This window comes from Pithys albifrons, chromosome 14, assembly GCF_047495875.1.
Source record: "Pithys albifrons albifrons isolate INPA30051 chromosome 14, PitAlb_v1, whole genome shotgun sequence".
NCBI lineage: Eukaryota > Metazoa > Chordata > Aves > Passeriformes > Thamnophilidae > Pithys > Pithys albifrons.
Window position 1 is genome coordinate 13,343,612 of NC_092471.1, and position 19,546 is coordinate 13,363,157.

Sequence of the window (19,546 nt, forward strand, 5' to 3'; positions counted from 1 at the left end):
ATATTTAAATCAACTCAGCTAACTGCATTAGAATTTTAGCAATAAAAATAAGTATATGTATTCAAGAAGTTATTTAAATACTCATTTTTCTAACTGAATTTGCAAGATGATAATCTCTGGGAACTCTGATGTAAAAAAAATAAAGTTACACTCACCCTTTTACTTGAGGGATTCTCCAAGGTGTTTGAATTGTATTTAGGTGTTGATGATGAGGCCATACCAGGTATCTGACAAGGAAGAACAAAATGGATACTTAAACTTCCTCCTGGACTACACACTATTTACAGCAGAGATTTTTAGACTTTGGACAGGTAGACATCAAGAACTTACAAGAACTTACAAGAATGTTTTGCAAGTTACTGGTAATTAAAAAAATTACACAATGCCTCATAATTACTGAAAGCCACTATTTAAAAGCATCTAAATGTAACAAAAAAATCATTACTAGTTTTGCAATTGGTTCTTATTATAAGGAATATTCTGACTCAAATTCTATATTGAATTCAGTTGTTGGAATACTATTATTAGTTCAGTCAACAGACATTAGAGTGCATGTTTTAAGTGACTGGAAACACGTATTATGAAACACAACCTACTTGGAGTATTATTGCATAGTTCTTGAAGTCACAAGCATGTCAATACACTCAAGCACTTCAAGTTTAAAAAAAAAAAAGCAGGAGCTCTACAGTACTTCTCAATTTAAAAACAATCCCCCATTTCCTAACTGGAGCTTCAGTGAGCACACCAGAAGAGGGAGTGTCCAGCCTTCTGGTCTGAACAACCTTCATGTGTTTAAAGGAAAGGGATTTCATTTATTTTTAAATGGTATTATTTAAAGACAGAATCGCATGACACAGGATTCATCAACTTAATTTCCCAACACTGCACAGGGGGTGTCCAGAAGAAACACTGGGAAAACACTCCTACTTCCCTTTCACACTTCCCAGTCACACACCCTTCTGATCTGACATCCCACAGCAATCCTGAAGAGATTGTTTGCTCATGGCAGGGAAAGGCAGTACAGACTATACAATCTTTGTTTCTATTCCATAAATGTAACATTGTAGTCTTAAATTAGCATTTTCTCTCCCCTCTCAACACTGGAAAGTTTGCCCAGATCTCTCTGCACCTTGACAGATCAGCCCCTACTCCCGTGTAACAGTGGGCTGACAGTGACACTGCAACAGTCCCACTCAGGCGACAGTGACAGACTCAACTGCAAGAGGCAAAATGCTTTGATGTTACTGTAATGACTCTGTGCAGGAACAAAAAAAGGACAAACCACAACCTGAAGTTCACAGGTTTGTTGCCCAACTTGGCTATATCTCATAAAGAAAGAAGACAGGTGTAATGGTTTGACCCATGGCTTCCTCAGTAACCATTGTATCTAAGGAAGTTACAAGTATTCCACACGTGTCTTCCACGTAGCAGTGGGGGAGTGGTGGTTCCTTTGTTCCGGTCCTTGGCTGAGGAGTTGGAGGGAGGTGGTGGAAGTCTGGTCCCTCTGGTCCCTGGTGTTTCTCCTGTCCTGGGTGAGATTGTTTCATTCTTGTTCCCCTTCCTTGAGGTTTTTAATTGTGTTTGTTTTGATTCATTCGGTTTCTTTGGGTTGGGTTGGTGTCTCCCCTATTTTCCAGCTAATCAATCCCCTTTTTCTCCCTTCCCCTCTCCCCTGGGGAGTGGGATCCTAAGTATTGTGTATACAGTGTGGTTTGTAAATGTTAGTAAATATAATTTATTCTTTTTATTCAGTTCAGTCTCTTTAGAGTGCGTTTCTTTTCAGTTTTTTTTCTTTCCTTTGCTGGGAAGGTTCTGGGAGGGGGAAGGAGGGGGGCCAGTCCAGGGTTGGCAACAGCTAGGCCTAACCTGCGACATTATTGGAGGTTCCACCGAGATACTGACCTTGAGTTGTTTGGTAAACAATTCTCTGTTTAGAGAACAGTGGCCGGGAGAACTGCCAACTGGAGTGGTATTATCAAAAGAGTATCTTTTTGTTATAAACAAGGTTTTTGTTTGGGAACAGAGGACTCAGGCATAAGGTAAACAATAGAAAGAATGGTTTTCACCCTTTTTAGCAAATACCTGAGAGGTACCAGAGGAGGTCAGTCCAACCATGCTGGCATGGCCTGGCAGTCTCTTGTAGTGAAAGGCCTCCTGTTAAGTGTCTTTCTATTCCTTTACATACTGATGGTGCTAATGCTTACTCCCACTCTGAGAGGTCTCCTAGGGACATACCTAGGTCTGCCTGATAATTGTCATCCATGTAAGGCCCTCCTGAATCTTGACATTAAAGGTCTGTTAAATTATGACATTAATGGACTATTGAGAGAGATCCCTACTGTTACAATTGGTCCCAGTTATTACCTAAATTGTATTGTGACAGCACTAGTGTTTATGAGGGTAATGGAACTGTTGTATAAGATTGGAAGAATGCTGGCACTTTGTTGCTTCCCTTGTTTTAGACCTAAGAAAGGCTATGCCTCTGGGGGACTCGCTGGAACTTTGGAAGGGGCTTCGGACAGGCCAGTCCCAGGGTGGGATGGGCCTTGGTCGGATCTCGGTAAAGTGCTAGGGCGTATCTCACCCTCCGTTTTTTGGAAGTTCACGTCAGAACAAGTGTGTGACTCTGCTGAGGTGGCCCGCTGTTTATCAGAAGAGTGTTTTTCCTATGAGGACCCGTATACGCGAGTCTCTGCTTTGTGTTGGGGCCTGGCTAGTGCTTATCGATGTGCCATAGACTACTGTCAATGGCTTGAGGACAGGATAGAATATGGAGATATGCCATCCGAGACCCGTGCAGTCCCTGTTCAGACTACCGAAAGCGGAGTCCAAACACAGCATGAGGTCAAGACTGTTTCTGTAGAGACCCAAGCTCAAGCAGCTGAAACTAATACAGTCTCCGTCCGCTCTGTAGAAACCCAAACTCAAGCTGCAGACCCGGACATGGCTACCTCCGCTGTCCCTGCTAAAACTACAGTTGAGACTCAGACTCAAACAGAGGCCAACAAAGCCCCCATTCACTCTGTAGGGACCCAAACTCAAGTTTCAGCCTCTGTTTGCTCAGTAGAAACCCAAACTCAGGTTTCAAATCTGGACAAGGCCATTTCTGCTGTCCCTTCTACAACCACAGCTGAAACTCAGACGCAGGCTGAAGCAAATGCAGTCTCTGTTTGCTCGACAGAAACCCAAACTCAGGCTGCAAATCTGGACAAGGCTATTTCTGCTGTCCCCGCTACAACCACGGCTGAAACCCAGACGCAAGCTGAAGCTAATACAGCTTCCAGTTGTTCCGTAGAAATTCAGACTCAAGCCATAGATCTGGAGGTCGCCATCTCTATTAAGCCTGCTAAGACCACAGTTGAAGCTCAGACTCAGGCCGACGTCGATACAGTTTCTATTCGCTCTGTGGAAACTCAGACTCAAGCTGCAGATCTGGAAGCGGCCATTCCTACTAAACCCACCAAGACCACAGTTGAAGCTCAAACTCAAGCCGACGCGGATACAGTTCCTATTCGCTCTGTGGGAACTCAAACTGAAGTTATGGACCGGAAGATTATCATTGCCCCCATAAAGAAGAAAACAACGAGGACAAAGGAGACTACAAAACCCATAGAGCCACCTCCGCAATTGGAGCAAGAAGAAGAAGAAGAGGAACAAGAAGAAGAAGAAAAAGAAGAAGAAGAAGAAGTAGACGAAGAAGCAGCTGCGAGAGAGGAAGAAACTACTGTGACGATGGAAGGAGCGACGGCACAAGAGGAAAGAATAGTCACAGTAGAAGAGGGAGCAGCCGCCAGAGAGGGAGGAGTGGTCACAAGGGATGGGGCACACCTAATGGGACTGGGGGCACGCCCAAAAGAGACCAGAGGCATGCCTGGAGAAAGGAAAGGGATGGTGCGAGCATCCTGGGATAGAAGAACATTCGACGATTGGTGCTCTGACTACATACGCAAGTACCCAGTGGAGGAAGAGAGGAGGTCAACGCGCTTCCGTCAGCCTGAGGAAGGACCGTTTCAGCCTCTCCTAAGGCAACCCTCTCTTGGAAGTATGATTCCACCTCCCCATACTAGACCTACATTTGAGGGAATAGATGACCGGGGAAGGCCCTTACCCCGGCCTTCCAAGGACTATGTGCTACCTCCATTCATCAGACCTGATGAACAACACAGGAGCTCCCTTTCACGGGGTGCACGAGCTAGGAGTCTTTCTCCACGGCTCGAACGAAGTAGAAGTCTCTCTCCACAGCGTGGGCGACGTAGGAGCCCATCCTCCCGGAGTGAACACCATAGAAGCTCATCTTCACGGCCTGAACAATCCCCATCTTCGCGTGAGAGGGTCAGAAAGGAAGTGAGAGAGGTTCCACGAAGGAGTGGAAGAGTAAAAACACAGGTAGAGAGAATAGTACGTGGGAGAGATGGACAGGAAATAATGAGGGAAAGTGAAATTATACGATCATTGACCCCAAAGGAGATTCGAGATATACGAAGGGATTACAGTCGGTGGCCCGATGAACGCATCCTCACCTGGCTGGTGCGATGTTGGGACCAGGGGGCCAGTAGTCATGTGCTGGAAGGTCATGAAGCACAACAATTGGGATCTCTTGCCCGAGACCGTGAAATAGAACAGGAAATGGGACAGGGGGAGATGGCATCCAGTCTCTGGACCCGAATCCTCCGTGCCGTGAGGGCAAGATACCCATTTAAAGAGTATTTGGTGAGTGCTCCAAGAGAGTGGAATACTGCAGAAGAAGGCATCCAGTATCTGCGGGAACTGGCCATGTTGGAGATTATATACTCCGATCCAAATTACTATGACATCTTGGTCCCAGAGAAGATGCCCTGCACACAGCCGATGTGGGATAAGGTGATGAATGGGGCCCCTAAGTCTTATATGCCATGTCTGATATCTGCATACCCTCTAAGTATGGACGAGAATGAGATACACGTTGACAGAATGTGTCACTGGATACGGAGAATATCAGAAACCATGAGGGTCCCCTCTAACTACCAGCATTCGTCCCTCTACAGTGGGGAAAGGGTAGGGAGGAATCCTAGACGCTCTGTGTATGAAGAAGAACCTAGAGGCAAAGGTTCCAGAGGTCACAAAGAAAGGTCTCGTTCTCATTCTCGTTCAAGTTCCTGTTCCCGTTCTCGGTCCCGTTCCCGTTCTTGGTCACCTCATGCAGCACGAGGGAGAACTAGAGGCCACCAGAGGAATACTAGACGCTCTGTATATGAAGAAGAACCTAGACACAGACGTTCTAGAGGTCGCAAAGAAAGGTCTCGTTCTTATTCTCGTTCCAGTTCTCGTTCTCATTCCCGCTCCCGTTCTCGGTCATCTCATGCAGCACGAGAGAAAACTGGAAGCTCCAGGAGTAAGACACAGAGTGAGCGTGGTTTCTTGTGGGCCCTTCTGCGCGAACTAGGGGAAAACATGAAAAAATGGCACGGTGAACCCACCTCTAAACTTAAAGCCCGAGTGCAAGAATTAAAACGGAAAGTAGCTGGCAAGAAAGCTGTCCACATAGTTGAAGCAAAGACCCCGGAAAAGAAACATCGATCTCCGAGACGCAAAAGAAACAACTCCCCCCATGCTGATGAAGGAGCCTCTGACAGAGCATCGCACACGTCAGATGGAGAATGCTCCGACCAGGAACAACAATAGAGGGGCCCTGCCTCCTGCCAGGAGGAGGAGAGGGACGAGGATGATAATCGGGTTTACTGGGCTGTGTGGGTTCGATGGCCTGGCACATCGGATCCTCAGAAATATCGAGCTTTGGTAGATACTGGTGCCCAATGTACATTAATGCCATCAGAACATGAGAGTACAGAGACTGTGTCTATTTCTGGAGTAACCGGAGGGTCTCAGGACCTGTCGGTGGTAGAGGCTGACATGAGCCTAACAGGAGACCAATGGGAAAAGCATTCCATTGTGACAGGACCAGAAGCCCCTAGCATTCTTGGTATGGACTATTTAAAAAGAGGACACTTTAAGGACCCGAAGGGGTACCGGTGGGCTTTTGGTGTAGCCACAGTGATTGAAGGAGAGTCCAAACAGTTGTCTACTCTCCCTGGTCTCTCAGAAGACCCTTCTGCTGTGGGATTACTCCGAGTCAAAGATCAAGAAGTACCGATGGCCACTGCAACTGTACATAGGCGACAGTATCGTACAAACCGAGATGCTGTGATTCCCATCCATAAAATGATCAGGAAGCTGGAGAGCCAAGGGGTGGTCAGCAGAACACATTCACCCTTCAACAGCCCTATCTGGCCTGTACGTAAATCAGATGGAGAATGGAGACTGACTGTGGACTATCGTGGCCTGAATGAAGTTACGCCACCGTTGAGTGCTGCTGTGCCAGATATGTTGGAGCTCCAGTATGAGCTGGAGTCCAAAGCAGCAAAGTGGTATGCCACTATTGACATTGCTAATGCATTCTTCTCCATTCCTCTGGCTCCAGAGTGCAGGCCACAGTTTGCTTTCACCTGGAGGGGCGTGCAGTACACCTGGAACCGATTGCCCCAGGGGTGGAAACACAGCCCAACCATTTGTCATGGGCTGATCCAGGCCACATTGGAGAAGGGTGAGGCCCCAGAACACATCCAGTATATCGATGATGTCATTGTATGGGGAGACACAGCAGAAGAAGTTTTCGGAAAAGGACGAAAGATTATTCAGATTCTCCTCAAAGCCGGTTTTGCCGTCAAAAAGAGCAAGGTCAAGGGACCTGCCAGAGAGATTCAGTTCCTTGGGGTGAAATGGCAAGATGGACGTCGCCAGATTCCAACCGATGTCATCAATAAGATTGTAGCAATGGCTCCCCCAACTAACAAGAAAGAGACCCAAGCATTTCTGGGAGCCATAGGCTTCTGGCGAATGCACATCCCAGAGTACAGCCAGATCGTGAGCCCTCTCTATTTTGTGACCCGTAAAAAGAACATTTTCCAATGGGGTCCTGAACAACAACAGGCTTTCAAGCAGATCAAACAAGAAATCGCACATGCCGTGGCTCTTGGACCAGTCAGGACGGGACCAGATGTGAAGAATGTACTTTATTCCACAGCTGGAGATAAAGGTCCCTCCTGGAGCCTCTGGCAAAAGGTGCCTGGTGAGACACGAGGGCGACCACTTGGTTTCTGGAGCCGAAGCTACAGAGGCTCTGAGGCCAATTACACCCCTATGGAGAAGGAAATCTTAGCGGCGTATGAAGGCATACGAGCAGCCTCAGAAGTCATCGGTACCGAAGCACAGCTTTTCCTGGCACCCCGACTACCGGTGCTAAGCTGGATGTTCAAAGGAAAAGTGCCCCCTACACACCATGCCACCGATGCCACGTGGAGCAAGTGGATTGCTTTGATTACACAACGTGTTCGAATTGGGAGCTCGAATCGCCCTGGAATTCTAGAAATTATAACCAATTGGCCTGAAGGTGGGGACTTCAGCCTGGCAGATGAAGAAGAGGAAGAGTCAGTGAGTCGAGCTGAAGAAGCTCCACCATATAATCAGCTGCCAGATGAAGAGACGCGCTACGCACTTTTCACTGATGGTTCTTGCCGTATCGTAGGGAGGAGCCGGAAGTGGAGAGCAGCTGTGTGGAATCCCACCCAGCGGGTGGCAGAAGCCACTGAGGGGAAAGGCGAATCGAGTCAGTTCGCAGAACTCAAAGCTGTCCAATTGGCCCTAGACATTGCAGAAAGAGAAGGATGGCCAAGGCTTTACTTGTACACCGACTCATGGATGATAACAAATGCTCTCTGGGGATGGCTAGATCGGTGGGAGAAGATGAATTGGAGGCGTAGAGGGAAGCCCATCTGGGCTGCAGATCTGTGGCAAGACATTGCTGCCAGAGTAAAGAAATTGAACGTGAGAGTCCGCCATGTAGATGCCCATGTGCCCAAAAGTCGAGCTAATGAGGAACAAGATAATAACAGACAGGCAGACCGAGCTGCACAGATTGAGGTGTCACAAGTAGACCTCGATTGGCAGCAAAAGGGAGAATTGTTCCTAGCTCAATGGGCCCATGATGCTTCAGGCCATCAAGGCCGGGATGCAACCTATAAATGGGCGCGAGACCGAGGGGTGGATTTAACTATAGACACTATCTCCCAGGTTATCCGCGATTGTGAAACCTGTGCTGCCATTAAGCAGGCAAAAAGATTGAAGCCCCTTTGGTATGGTGGACGCTGGGACAAGTATAAATACGGAGAGGCCTGGCAGGTGGACTACATCACATTGCCACAGACTAGCCAAGGTAAGCGCTATGTGCTTACCATGGTGGAAGCGACCACCGGATGGTTAGAGACATATTCAGTACCACATGCAACAGCCCGGAATACTATCATGGGCCTTGAGAAACAGGTCTTGTGGAGGCATGGCACTCCAGATCGCATTGAGTCAGATAATGGGACTCATTTCAAGAACAATCTAGTGGCCACTTGGGCACGGGAGCATGGTATTGAATGGGTATATCACATTCCATATCATGCACCTGCTGCTGGAAAGGTTGAAAGGTGCAATGGACTATTAAAAACAACTCTGAAGGCACTAGGTGGAGGAACCTTCAAGAACTGGGATAAGCATTTAGCCAAGGCCACCTGGTTGGTTAACACCAGAGGCTCTGTCAATCGAGCTGGTCCTGCCCAAGCAGAATCCCTCCACACGGTAGATGGAGACAAAGTTCCAGCGATTCACTTGAGAGGCATGTTAGGGAAATCTGTCTGGATTACCCCTCCCTCGGGCCAAGACAAACCCATTCGTGGGATTGTTTTTGCCCAAGGGTCCGGAAACACCTGGTGGGTAATGAGGAAAGATGGGGAGATCCAGTGTGTGCCCCAAGGCAATCTAGCCTTGGGGAAGAACTAATGATGTGCTTTGAGTTGTGTTTTGCAGGAAACCAGACACGAGATGAGAAAAACCCAAACAAAGCCGGTACTGGTATTCCATGATGTCCAACGATAAGGCAGCCCTAAACTGTGGACTAGGCCTCAACTTGGAACTGTGACTCTAACCAAAAGGCAATGGACTAAAGCTGAACTGATGCTGGTGTTGATCCTTGATGACAAGACATCTACCTTGAAGGACCGCATATGGACTATATATATATATATGCGTGTGGGATATAAGCAAATGCAATAATACAAAGATCGCGTGGAAAGACCAGTGTGGAATAAGGGGTGGAGAATGTAATGGTTTGACCCATGGCTTCCTCAGTAACCATTGTATCTAAGGAAGTTACAAGTATTCCACACGTGTCTTCCACGTAGCAGTGGGGGAGTGGTGGTTCCTTTGTTCCGGTCCTTGGCTGAGGAGTTGGAGGGAGGTGGTGGAAGTCTGGTCCCTCTGGTCCCTGGTGTTTCTCCTGTCCTGGGTGAGATTGTTTCATTCTTGTTCCCCTTCCTTGAGGTTTTTAATTGTGTTTGTTTTGATTCATTCGGTTTCTTTGGGTTGGGTTGGTGTCTCCCCTATTTTCCAGCTAATCAATCCCCTTTTTCTCCCTTCCCCTCTCCCCTGGGGAGTGGGATCCTAAGTATTGTGTATACAGTGTGGTTTGTAAATGTTAGTAAATATAATTTATTCTTTTTATTCAGTTCAGTCTCTTTAGAGTGCGTTTCTTTTCAGTTTTTTTTCTTTCCTTTGCTGGGAAGGTTCTGGGAGGGGGAAGGAGGGGGGCCAGTCCAGGGTTGGCAACAGCTAGGCCTAACCTGCGACAACAGGAAACCTGACACTGTGTTTAGAGTTGTAATATTCACTGATACAGCTTATCAGTAAAAAAATCACAACCCTACACAAAAGAAATATTTAACAAAGAAACACACATTAAGCTGAAAAAATAAAGAAAAACACTTTTGAATGCCACAGAGCCTATGGGTCCCTTCTGGGTCTCCAGCTATCTCAGCTTTCTCCAACACTGAAACAGGGGTCCTGAACTAATTTTAGTACATTTAAATGAACAGCTATTAGCAATCAAAATACATCATTGTCTTTTCATTATTCTTCACAGAAATACTATTGGAACACTGGAGACTAATGTTTTGACGATGAAATTTAAAGAGAAGATATTTTCACAGTTCTTCCTTCCTTTCACTATCTTAAATACCACAAAACTTAAGGTTGATTTAACTTTTGCTATTTTATTATGCTAACTTGTGAACATCCAATATTTGTTCAGATGACTTTCCTTAATTTACAGAAGTTCAAGGTTTTATAAAGGTAAAAGGCATATTTACTCAGAAGCTTGCTTTAAATATTTCTTCATATGAAATGGCTTTTATTTGTATTTTAAGTGAGAAGTGCCAGGTGAGACAGAAAAGGCACAGCAGCCCCAGTTTTTCTGTGTCAGCAGAGATTAAGTGGTTTTAACTGGAGCTCATGTAAACTTAAATTAAGGCTACACCAACCATGAGAGACAAGAAAGCACAAACAAGCCCTAGAAAAGTGACTTTTAAAAGATGCAACAACGCTGAATAGATCTGCACTCAAAATGGGAATTCTGCCTCTGCAGCAGGTACCGGCACAGCCGCGCTGGCTGCTGACTCTGCAGCCACAGCCCCTCCATCAGCAAAGCCACAGGAAGGATCAGCAGAGTCACAGGAGCCCCCCCGGGCTCCTCCACACTCACCTCGGGGCCAACGCGCTGCCGAAGCTCGGAACAGCAAAAGCTCGTCTGGACGTTCCCTGTCCCTCCCAATCGCAGCTACTCCTGCTGCTCGCACAGGGAACAGCACCGAGTGCTTCAAAAGCCTTTCCGTTTCCTCCTTTGCTTTCTGTATTATTTCCTCCCCTACTGCACATTCACCAAGCTCTGCCTGAACTGTAGCGTTACATGAGGTGAGCTGAGATTCTGAAATAACCCAGAACACTGACTACAAATTACACTGAGATGCAGAAAAGTCAGAAGAAACAGGCAGAGACCCTTTCAGGTTTTCAGAAACATTTTTTGGAACCTGACAAGGCAGCAGGTCAGAGTTCCCCTCCCTGCTGACAAACCACCAGGCCACTTGAAGCAAACAAGATGTGTGCGGATCTTGCAGCAATTTGTGTGTGTGTTTCTCTATATACAAGTTTACTTTGTATAAAATTCCCCCAACTCTCCATCAGACTCATTTCTACAAACATACTTTACAGCTGGAATGAATTTACTATCTGACTTCTACAGATTATGTCATTATAGAAATCAACTACTCTGTTTTGTTTCTTCATTGCAAATTAGAGATATTCAGAAATAATCAAGTTGAATAAATATATAATGAAGATAAGGTGTTATCTCTCAGGGTATTTTTTTAAGTCCATCAAAAATTTTCACTGATACTAATGCAAGTTATTTCACCAATATGTAAGTGGAAGAATTCTTCTAATGCTACAAAAATTTTACCTTGAAAACAAATCCCACCTAAAAACCCCAAATACTAATAAAAGCACGTTTATAATCACCCACACTTCCAGAAGTAAACTATGGCCAAGTAATTGATTACAGAGCATCCATTAGAACAGTGTCCACTCTTGGACCCCAGTACAAGACAGGCAAGGATAACCTGCAGTGAGTTCAGCTGAGGGCCACCTGGAGCACCTGTCCCACTGTGAGAGCCTGAAGGAGCTGGAAATTGTTCAGCCTGAAGGAGACAGAGCAGCAGTGAGACCTCACGGCTGCCCAGCACTATCCTTGAGGTAGTTACTGAGAAGGCAGAGCCAGGCTCCTCAAAGTGGTGAGTGAGGAGATACAACAGAATAACAAGCAAGACTCAGGTTGATTTCAGGAAAACCCCCAAACCTTTTGCCCCATAAGGCAGCGAAAACAGGGCTCGAGAAGGTTGCAGTCCCCATCCTCTGAGGTTTCTAAGACCCAGCTGAATAAAGCTTTGAACAACTGTGTCTGATCCTGCTGTGAGCAAGGGCTTGAACAAGGAGGCCTTGAAGTCCCTTCCAACCTGCATTACACTACACTTCTGTGACCTTCAGACAACAGGTAAGATGAAGTTCTCATTAAGCTTTTTTAGAAGTACCCGTTCAACAAGGACAAAACCTTAAGGAAGTGGATTCTTCTGTATCAAGAGAAAACAAGTTTTCAGAAACATTTAAAACAAACACCAAGTATTTCCTTTTATAATATTATTTCTTTTTCTTTCAAATTGTAGAAGCAGCTTCTGGCAGCCTCCCAAAGTAATATTGCCATGAACAATTTAAAAATCATACTCTACCACAGTCTTAAAATAGCCACAACTTTCTCATTATCGCAGAGCCCCAGCAGTCCTTCTACACAGGGAAAAATCCTGCAAGTAGTTTTCCACTGCCAACACATTTTATTGCTCAGTATCACCCATATGAACTTCCACACTGGCACAAAAACTGAAAAGCATACAGAGCTCACACTTGTCAGCAGCTGAACAGAAGTACAATTACGCTGCAAATTTAAAATAAATCAGACAACTTTGTGATATTCTGCAGCTACAAACAATTGAACATTCTTCCCTGAATGTAGAATAGCAAGGAAACAACAAAGTAACTTTACAGGATTTGACTTGAACTAATAAACAAAGCTTTGTTAAAGTTACCAGAACTTAATATAGTAACACTATCGAGAAATACAGGCTCCAATGATCTTACAATAACAAACTGCAAGGGATCTGCATTTTCATTAAGGATTGTATTTATACTTGTGCTTCCGAGGATTTGTGGGAATGGAGGCACTACATCATTTGAAAGGGTAGGCACTGAGGGCCAGATTTTAAGAAGTCACTTCAAGGATCCTGTCTGCTTTTTGTGATTAAATGCCAACAGCCACAAACATACATCCACACAAAAAATCTAAACAAAATTTTGAAAGTTACATTTGAAACAATCAGCTCCTCTTCCCTTAAGGTTCTTCACTGCCAACAGGTTACAGGATGTGTGTGGTGCAACCTGGAAAGACCACCAAGACTCTAAGCCATGTTAAGATTGACAACAGACTGGTGAAATTAGTTCTTATTGTTTATGACCCAGGAATAAATCAAAACTTATTTGACATTCTGCTGCTCCTTTTAAGGCTTCATCTTCACAACAGACTCACACTACAAAAATTCTACTGCCTACCTGAGCCATGCTTCTATAAACCTAAAATCTTCACATGTATGAAGTATCTGCCAGCATATTCAGCATTGGCCACAAACATCTGAGCTCAAGCAAACTGCATCAAGTAAACTGTCAGCTCCACTTCCCAGATATTAAACATATTACCTTCCATTACTGGACTAAAACTTTGAAAAAATTTCTTTCAAATCTGTACCTGTATCAATCATTTGGAGCAACAGCAAGTTTTGACAACACTCAAAGGAAAATGGAAGTTTTTCACTTTGTATAGTCTATCCTGTTCAGTGTGTTAATGTGGAAAGATTGAGGAAATTAAATTGCTAAACTACCATACACAGAAGACATTTACAGAATATACTGAAAAGTAAATATGATGAAGAAACATTAGTGATTCATATTATTATAGTTGAAAAAGTTATTTTGGGTACTTATATATATGTATATAAAATAGAAAGGCAACTGAATAAGCATGAGAATTATTTGCCTTTATCAGAATCAAATTTATGTAAAAAAATTACAACAGAAAGTTCAACGGAACATTTTCTAGAATAATCACACAAAGTTCTCATAATTCTGCTCCAGGTAAAGGTTTGTACAAGAATGAACAAAGTCTGTGCACCTCCCAGGCCTCTCCTAAATAGTAACAAAACTTGCTACGCCCCTTCATTTGCTGTCAGTGATTCAGAAAACAAAAAGAGGCCTTTAAAAAAAGTTACAGTACAATTAAATGCCACCTGAAAGCAACGAGTGCAGGGCGTTAATTAGTTAAGATCTCCAAAGCATTTACCAGTCCAGACAAAAATGAAGTTATTTTCATAGTTAGACCTGATACCAAATAAGGAATTATTTCAAAGACAAGAAAAATAGAATTAAATTAGTAAATAATTATTCACTATGCTTGAGTGGAGAGTGTAAGTCAGTGTGTGCACACAGAAAAAGCTGCTTGCACCTTTGTTTTAAGAGAAGATGCAAAAAATTAAACAGCAGGTTTATAATGTCAGGGTGTCTGGGTAGAGCTTTATATGGTACAGTAACAACCTACAGGGGCTGCATGAATACACTGCCTTGTGGTTCCCATAATAAAATTAAAAGCATAAAATACCAAGTCCTAAAACCAAAACCACATCTGTCAGAACCACAGCTGCACAGAAGAGATAATACATAATCCATGGGGTTTTCAGAAATAACATACAGGACAGAGCAGAACTCCCGGAATTTCTAAGGCAGTAGCAAAGTTAAGTTAGAACAACCATGAAGACAGAAGTAAAAAGAAAAGCATTTCAACCTAAGTATTAAACAGAAAGGAATATAAATCCTTTACAAAATGAATATGGAAAAGCAGCAGCCCTGAAGGGTTAAGCCAACAACAGCATTTAAATTGTAAGAGTCACAAAAACAAGCATCATCAACACCAGTAAACAGGCACATAATCTAATGAAGTCAAGAGTAGTCATTCACCTTACTAAAGGTTAATAAAATCTTAGGTTTGGATATAAACTTATACAGGGATATGAAAACAAGTCACAAGAAAACCAACAGCAATGAAAGCAGCTTTCCAGACATCAGCTGTCCCTGACCAAACAGCACCAATCAACCAAAACAAAGCACACAGAGACTAAAGCTCCACAAGCAACTAATCAAGTCCAGAGAAAGAAACACATCTCTTTCAACCTCATTTAATATCTTAGCAAAAAACCACCACTATACTCAGAAATGGAAACAAAAATAATGTAGCAGAAGTCCACCAGGCTTCCTGGCCCTAAAAAGATGCACCCCAGAATCCCTCATGTTGCCAAATCTCTGCCAGACTTCCAGCAGCAGTTGTACAACTCAACAGGGACTGCTGAATTTGTTTGTGAAGAGCCATAAACGCTCCATCTCCCAGAAAAAGCATTCTCTTGTTCCCTAATGTGCCCTTTATTTGACAGGGCAAGTCATTGTCCCCGAAGGATTCAACTGAACAAATGCAAACAAACAACAGTTCACAACAGTCAAGTGACTGTCAGTTCACCAAACAAATTAGAAGTGCACCATTGCCTGACCACTCCTATTTTACAGGCTCACTATACCACGGAATTTTGAAGATACCAGAAGGAAGCCCTGGCACTAAGAGAAAGTAGAATCCTGACAATTCTACAAATGGTACCAAGTAGCAGCAGCTTGGCAGAAAGTTTGGTAAAAAAAAACCCCAACTCAGTACTCCCAGATCCTTATGCACTTCTGTGTATACATTTCTTAAGAAAAATTCTTGTAACTTGTACATCAGAGCCAGGTATTGAATAAACAATAGCTGGAGGGAGTAAAAAAATCCCCAGTTCCGTCTTGACTAATAATTCTCCTACCTCCATTTGAAGGGGTTTTTTTCACTGTCTTAACTTCTCAAGGAATTGAACTCCCACCCTTTTTTCAAAGCAAACCACAACTTCCAACAAGACCTAAAATAAAGGCTTGCAACATAACATTTTGCTGACTAACAACCCAATCGCTTCCTCCTTTCAAATGATATTGAAAATATATCTTAGGGTGATATCTGCATCTTTTATTCTAGCAACGTTTTTGTAACAGAGTTAGAAGTTGTCTCACAGAGATGATACAGTAAGATACAAGCCATCATGGACACTGAGTAACTGATCTGCTGATGGACTCTGATCTGTTAGTTAAGTATTTTTCCTGATTTATATCACTGTTACAAAGAAAAGCAGCACCTGCTTCACTGGTAATATATGTAATTATTTTCTAAGGCCTGTTTTCCAGCAATTTTTGGAGGTCTATTATTTGCAATTTATGCTATTTCTGCCCACTTGTACTCACTTATTGCTAATCTTGTATTTCTTCTATATGTATGACCTTCCTCTTGTCATGATTATCTTTTTTCCTGGACTGCTTCTGACATTCAGCCTGGTAGCTGCGTTCTAAAGTGGCAGTTCAGTATTGTGAGTGCATGAAACAAAGCAGTGCTTTTCCCTCTAACAGTTAAACCCACCTAGATTAGATGCCAGCACAGCAGCCAGAGCGTTTTTAAGGAACCATGTCAGATTACCTCTAGAATCAACATTACATCTGTAGGAAACCAATGCCTGAAGGCTGATCTGTGGCTTTCTAAACCCACCCAGTCTATTTTCACTCCTCTGCATCCCCTGCAGGGAATGCATCCCTCCCACACTGTCAAAAGCTGATGCAGTTGACAGGAAAGCCCATGGGACAGCAAACACAGCTTCCAAGTTTTCTATTAAGAAGGCTTTCAGTTGTTCTCTGCTCATTCTTCTTGAAAGACATCCCCTCAGGCCACTGTAGTTCTATTGCTGAAGATTTAACTGATGATTCCACAAGAGAAATGAAAATTGTATCTGTTACAGTGATACACTGTATTAAGAGAAGACAAAGTTAAAATTTCATCCGCTACTCTGACTTTTCCTCCAACTTTCCTTTGAGAACATCCACAACTGATACATCAGACTCATCCTGTGTCATCTCCTGTCTAGTTCCTTCTCCCACTGCATGAATACACATAATGTCACAGAGAAAGTACTGTCTGAGCTGGTCTGTGCTTAAAAAAGTAGACTAAATAGACTATAACTTCATAAAGTGTGATGAAGTCCTCCACAAACCATTATCTGCTCCCATCCCTAAGAAAAAGGAGATTGGGATTGCCCTGTCCAAGTCACTCATGGGGCAGCACCACAGTTTTTGGGTGTGCTCTGTTTCAAATAACAGGCATAGGAAGTTTGAAACTTGCCACATGTGCCCATGTATGTTACACATTGATGGGCCCAGTCACATCCCAGTTTCTGGCATGAAGCCTTTCCACTCACTACATGCAAGAACACAGCCAAGACATTGCAAAGCAATTACTTAGATTTTGTTGAAAAACTCACCAGCCATCTTATACAAAAGTGTAATGCAGTCTGCTTAAAGACACTTACTTTTTTGTTCTTTTGCTCAGGAGCCTCCAGATTCAACAAGTCATTTCAGTTGTATAAAACACAGATACACCACCTCCTTCAGTGAGATGAGAGGAAAACAGTGAAGTCATTCCTTCAGCTTTCCAACCATATTTGACTTTTGTGCTGTCGCTGACTCCTGACAGGAATGGAACAGGTAGAAAGACATCGTTAGCACTGCCAGAAAATTTCAGCTGGCATTACTTTAAAAACACTTCAAAAAGGAAGCAAAATCCCAGAATAGTTCTATGAAAACATTCTGGAGAAAGGAAACAAACAGTACCAGCTCTTCTTATGTTATACCTTCTGTCAGGAGGTTTAGCATCAAGTAGTTGGAATTGAGAACATTCTCTTCTAAAACTATTAAGATCTGGTTTTAAAGTGTTTTAAAGTCAGTCCTTAAGTGCAAACCTTAACCATGTTTATGCTCCCCGTATGTATTTGGGCATCTTTCTGCACACAGTTAAGCATTTCCTCTCTCAAGCCTTCCCAAAGAATACTGCCACTTGTTTCTTTTCCCAAAACCAGTCAGGAATGATTCTCATATGAAAGTTGCTATTTAATTTGACAAAATCAGAAGAAACAGACCATGAAATAAAATTTATTTCTACATGATTCAAGTCCTTGGAGAAACTAGTTTACAGTTTTACAGATTTACAGTTACTTCTCATTAAATCAGACTTGTGCTTTAAATTAAGTACTGTGAGTTAACACTGTAACTACCTACAGGAACACATTAGCACAGGAGTTCGCTCAGAAACAATGGCTGATGCTACAACAAGCCTGTCTCTTCTGCGAGTGTGTCTTTTACAAGTTTCCTTCTGACAGTCACAGAATGATAAACACAAGTGCAAAAAGGGAAAATTCTGCATTTCCTTGAAAGCAGGTCTATAGCTCACCTCCTGTGACATCTGCCACACAATGAAGTCACATGTAGTGCCACAAGTTCCTTGTGTTAAGGCTCATTACCAGCTTTTTTCATAACTCTACAGCCGAACTTTTTTTAACCACCTAAACCATGAATTAACATTAAAAAGAAAACTACAGCAGGAAAGAGCTTCTATTTTTTAAACATCCACAGTTTTGGTTAGTGCCTGTTGTGACAAGTCAATCTTCAGACCAAGTACAAAACACTGAATACCTACACATTTTTAATACTGAATTTGCCTATGCTTTCTATACTACCAAGAAAAAATGGAGGTTTCTGTGCAAAGAGCTAATACCCTTCTTGTGTTCTTAATAAGTGTACATCTGAAAAAACACAAACCAATCAAAACTCAACCACCACACAAAATAGAAAACATGCTTTTTGATTGCCAGAGCACAAAAACCAGCAAGCAGAAACAATCTGACATGTTCAATAGTAATTTCTTGCTTTAAATCAACCAAAAATTTTTGCCCTGTGATGGAAGGGTTCAGCTTTTTAGCCGTGAGCACCGAAAGAAGTCACATGCCTCGAACGAAATTTAAACCAGTCAGAAATTAACACTACAGCGGCTTAGAAGTCTGAAAGTGAATCAAGAGCACTCGGGGTATTTTCACGTCACAGCAGAGGTAAAAATTCTGCTCCCGGACTGATGCTGCACAGCGGGACGTGAGGCAGGAGCAGCCGGAGCCGAGAGGCCTCGAACAGCCCGGGAAGCTGAGCCCGGCCAGGCAGCGGGGCCACGGACACCCACTGGGCCCCACGGGACACCCACCAGGGCCCCACGGGACACCCACCAGGGCCCCACGGGACACCCACCAGGGCCCCACGGACACCCACCACGGCCCCACAGACACCCACCAGGGCCCCACGGACACCCACCAGGGCCCCACGGGACACCCACTGGGCCCCACGGGACACCCACCAGGGCCCCACGGACACCCACTGGGCCCCACGGGACACCCACCAGGGCCCCACGGACACTCTCCGGGTCCTCACCGATACTCCCCAAGCTCTCACTGGGCTGACACCGCACACCCGAGTCTCTCACAGAGCTCACACTGACACTCACCGGGCACTCTCCGGGGTCTCACTGACACTCACCGGGCTCTCACAGAGCTCACACCGACACACCCGAAGCTCTCACAGAGCTCTCACCAACAGTCCCGACACCGCCACCGTCTCGGGCCCGAGTGCGGCGCTCACGTGACGGGCCCGCGCCCGCCCCGGCCCGCAGGGGCTGCCGGGAGCGGCGGGCGGGGCTGGGCTTAGGCTCGGGGGCGGGGCCTGTGCGTGTGGGAAGGGCCGCGGAGGGGGGGCGGGACCAACAGTGGGGGCGGGGCGACTGGGGCGGGGCGAAAGGGGCCAATGGGGCGGGGTCAAAGGGCGGGGCGGGGCCAATGAGGCGGGGCGGGGCGGTCCCTCAGGCCGGGAGGGCGGTCCGGGCGCGGCTCGGGGGGTTCCTGAGGGCTCGGGGATCCCTGAGAATTCGGTGGTCTCTGAGGGCTTAGGAATCTCTGAGGGCTCGGGGGATCCCTTGAGGGCTCGGGGGTCTCTGAGGGCTCGTGGAGTCTCTGAGAGCTCGGGGGTCCCCTGAGGGTTCGGGGGTCTCTGAGGG

At 44.8% G+C, this 19,546-nt stretch overlaps 1 protein-coding gene across 4 annotated transcripts in view; it reads right to left on the reverse strand.

Annotated features, from left to right (window-relative positions):
• MTM1 (myotubularin 1) overlaps window positions 1–19,159 on the reverse strand; it is a 49,022-nt gene extending 29,863 nt beyond the window's left edge. For 2 of the 4 annotated variants that reach the window (XM_071569762.1, XM_071569759.1), the window contains exons 1-3: window positions 19,001–19,159; window positions 16,986–17,142; window positions 156–227 (exon numbers count right to left, since the gene is read on the reverse strand). In XM_071569762.1, the coding sequence (XP_071425863.1) occupies window positions 156–218 (63 nt within the window). In that variant the 5' untranslated portion in view covers window positions 219–227; window positions 16,986–17,142; window positions 19,001–19,159. Of the gene's footprint in view, window positions 1–155; window positions 228–15,873; window positions 15,929–16,985; window positions 17,143–19,000 lie in introns of those variants that run through there. The other 2 variants (XM_071569760.1, XM_071569761.1) reach the window with 2 other exon arrangements.
• Between the last annotated feature and the right edge of the window lie 387 nt (window positions 19,160–19,546).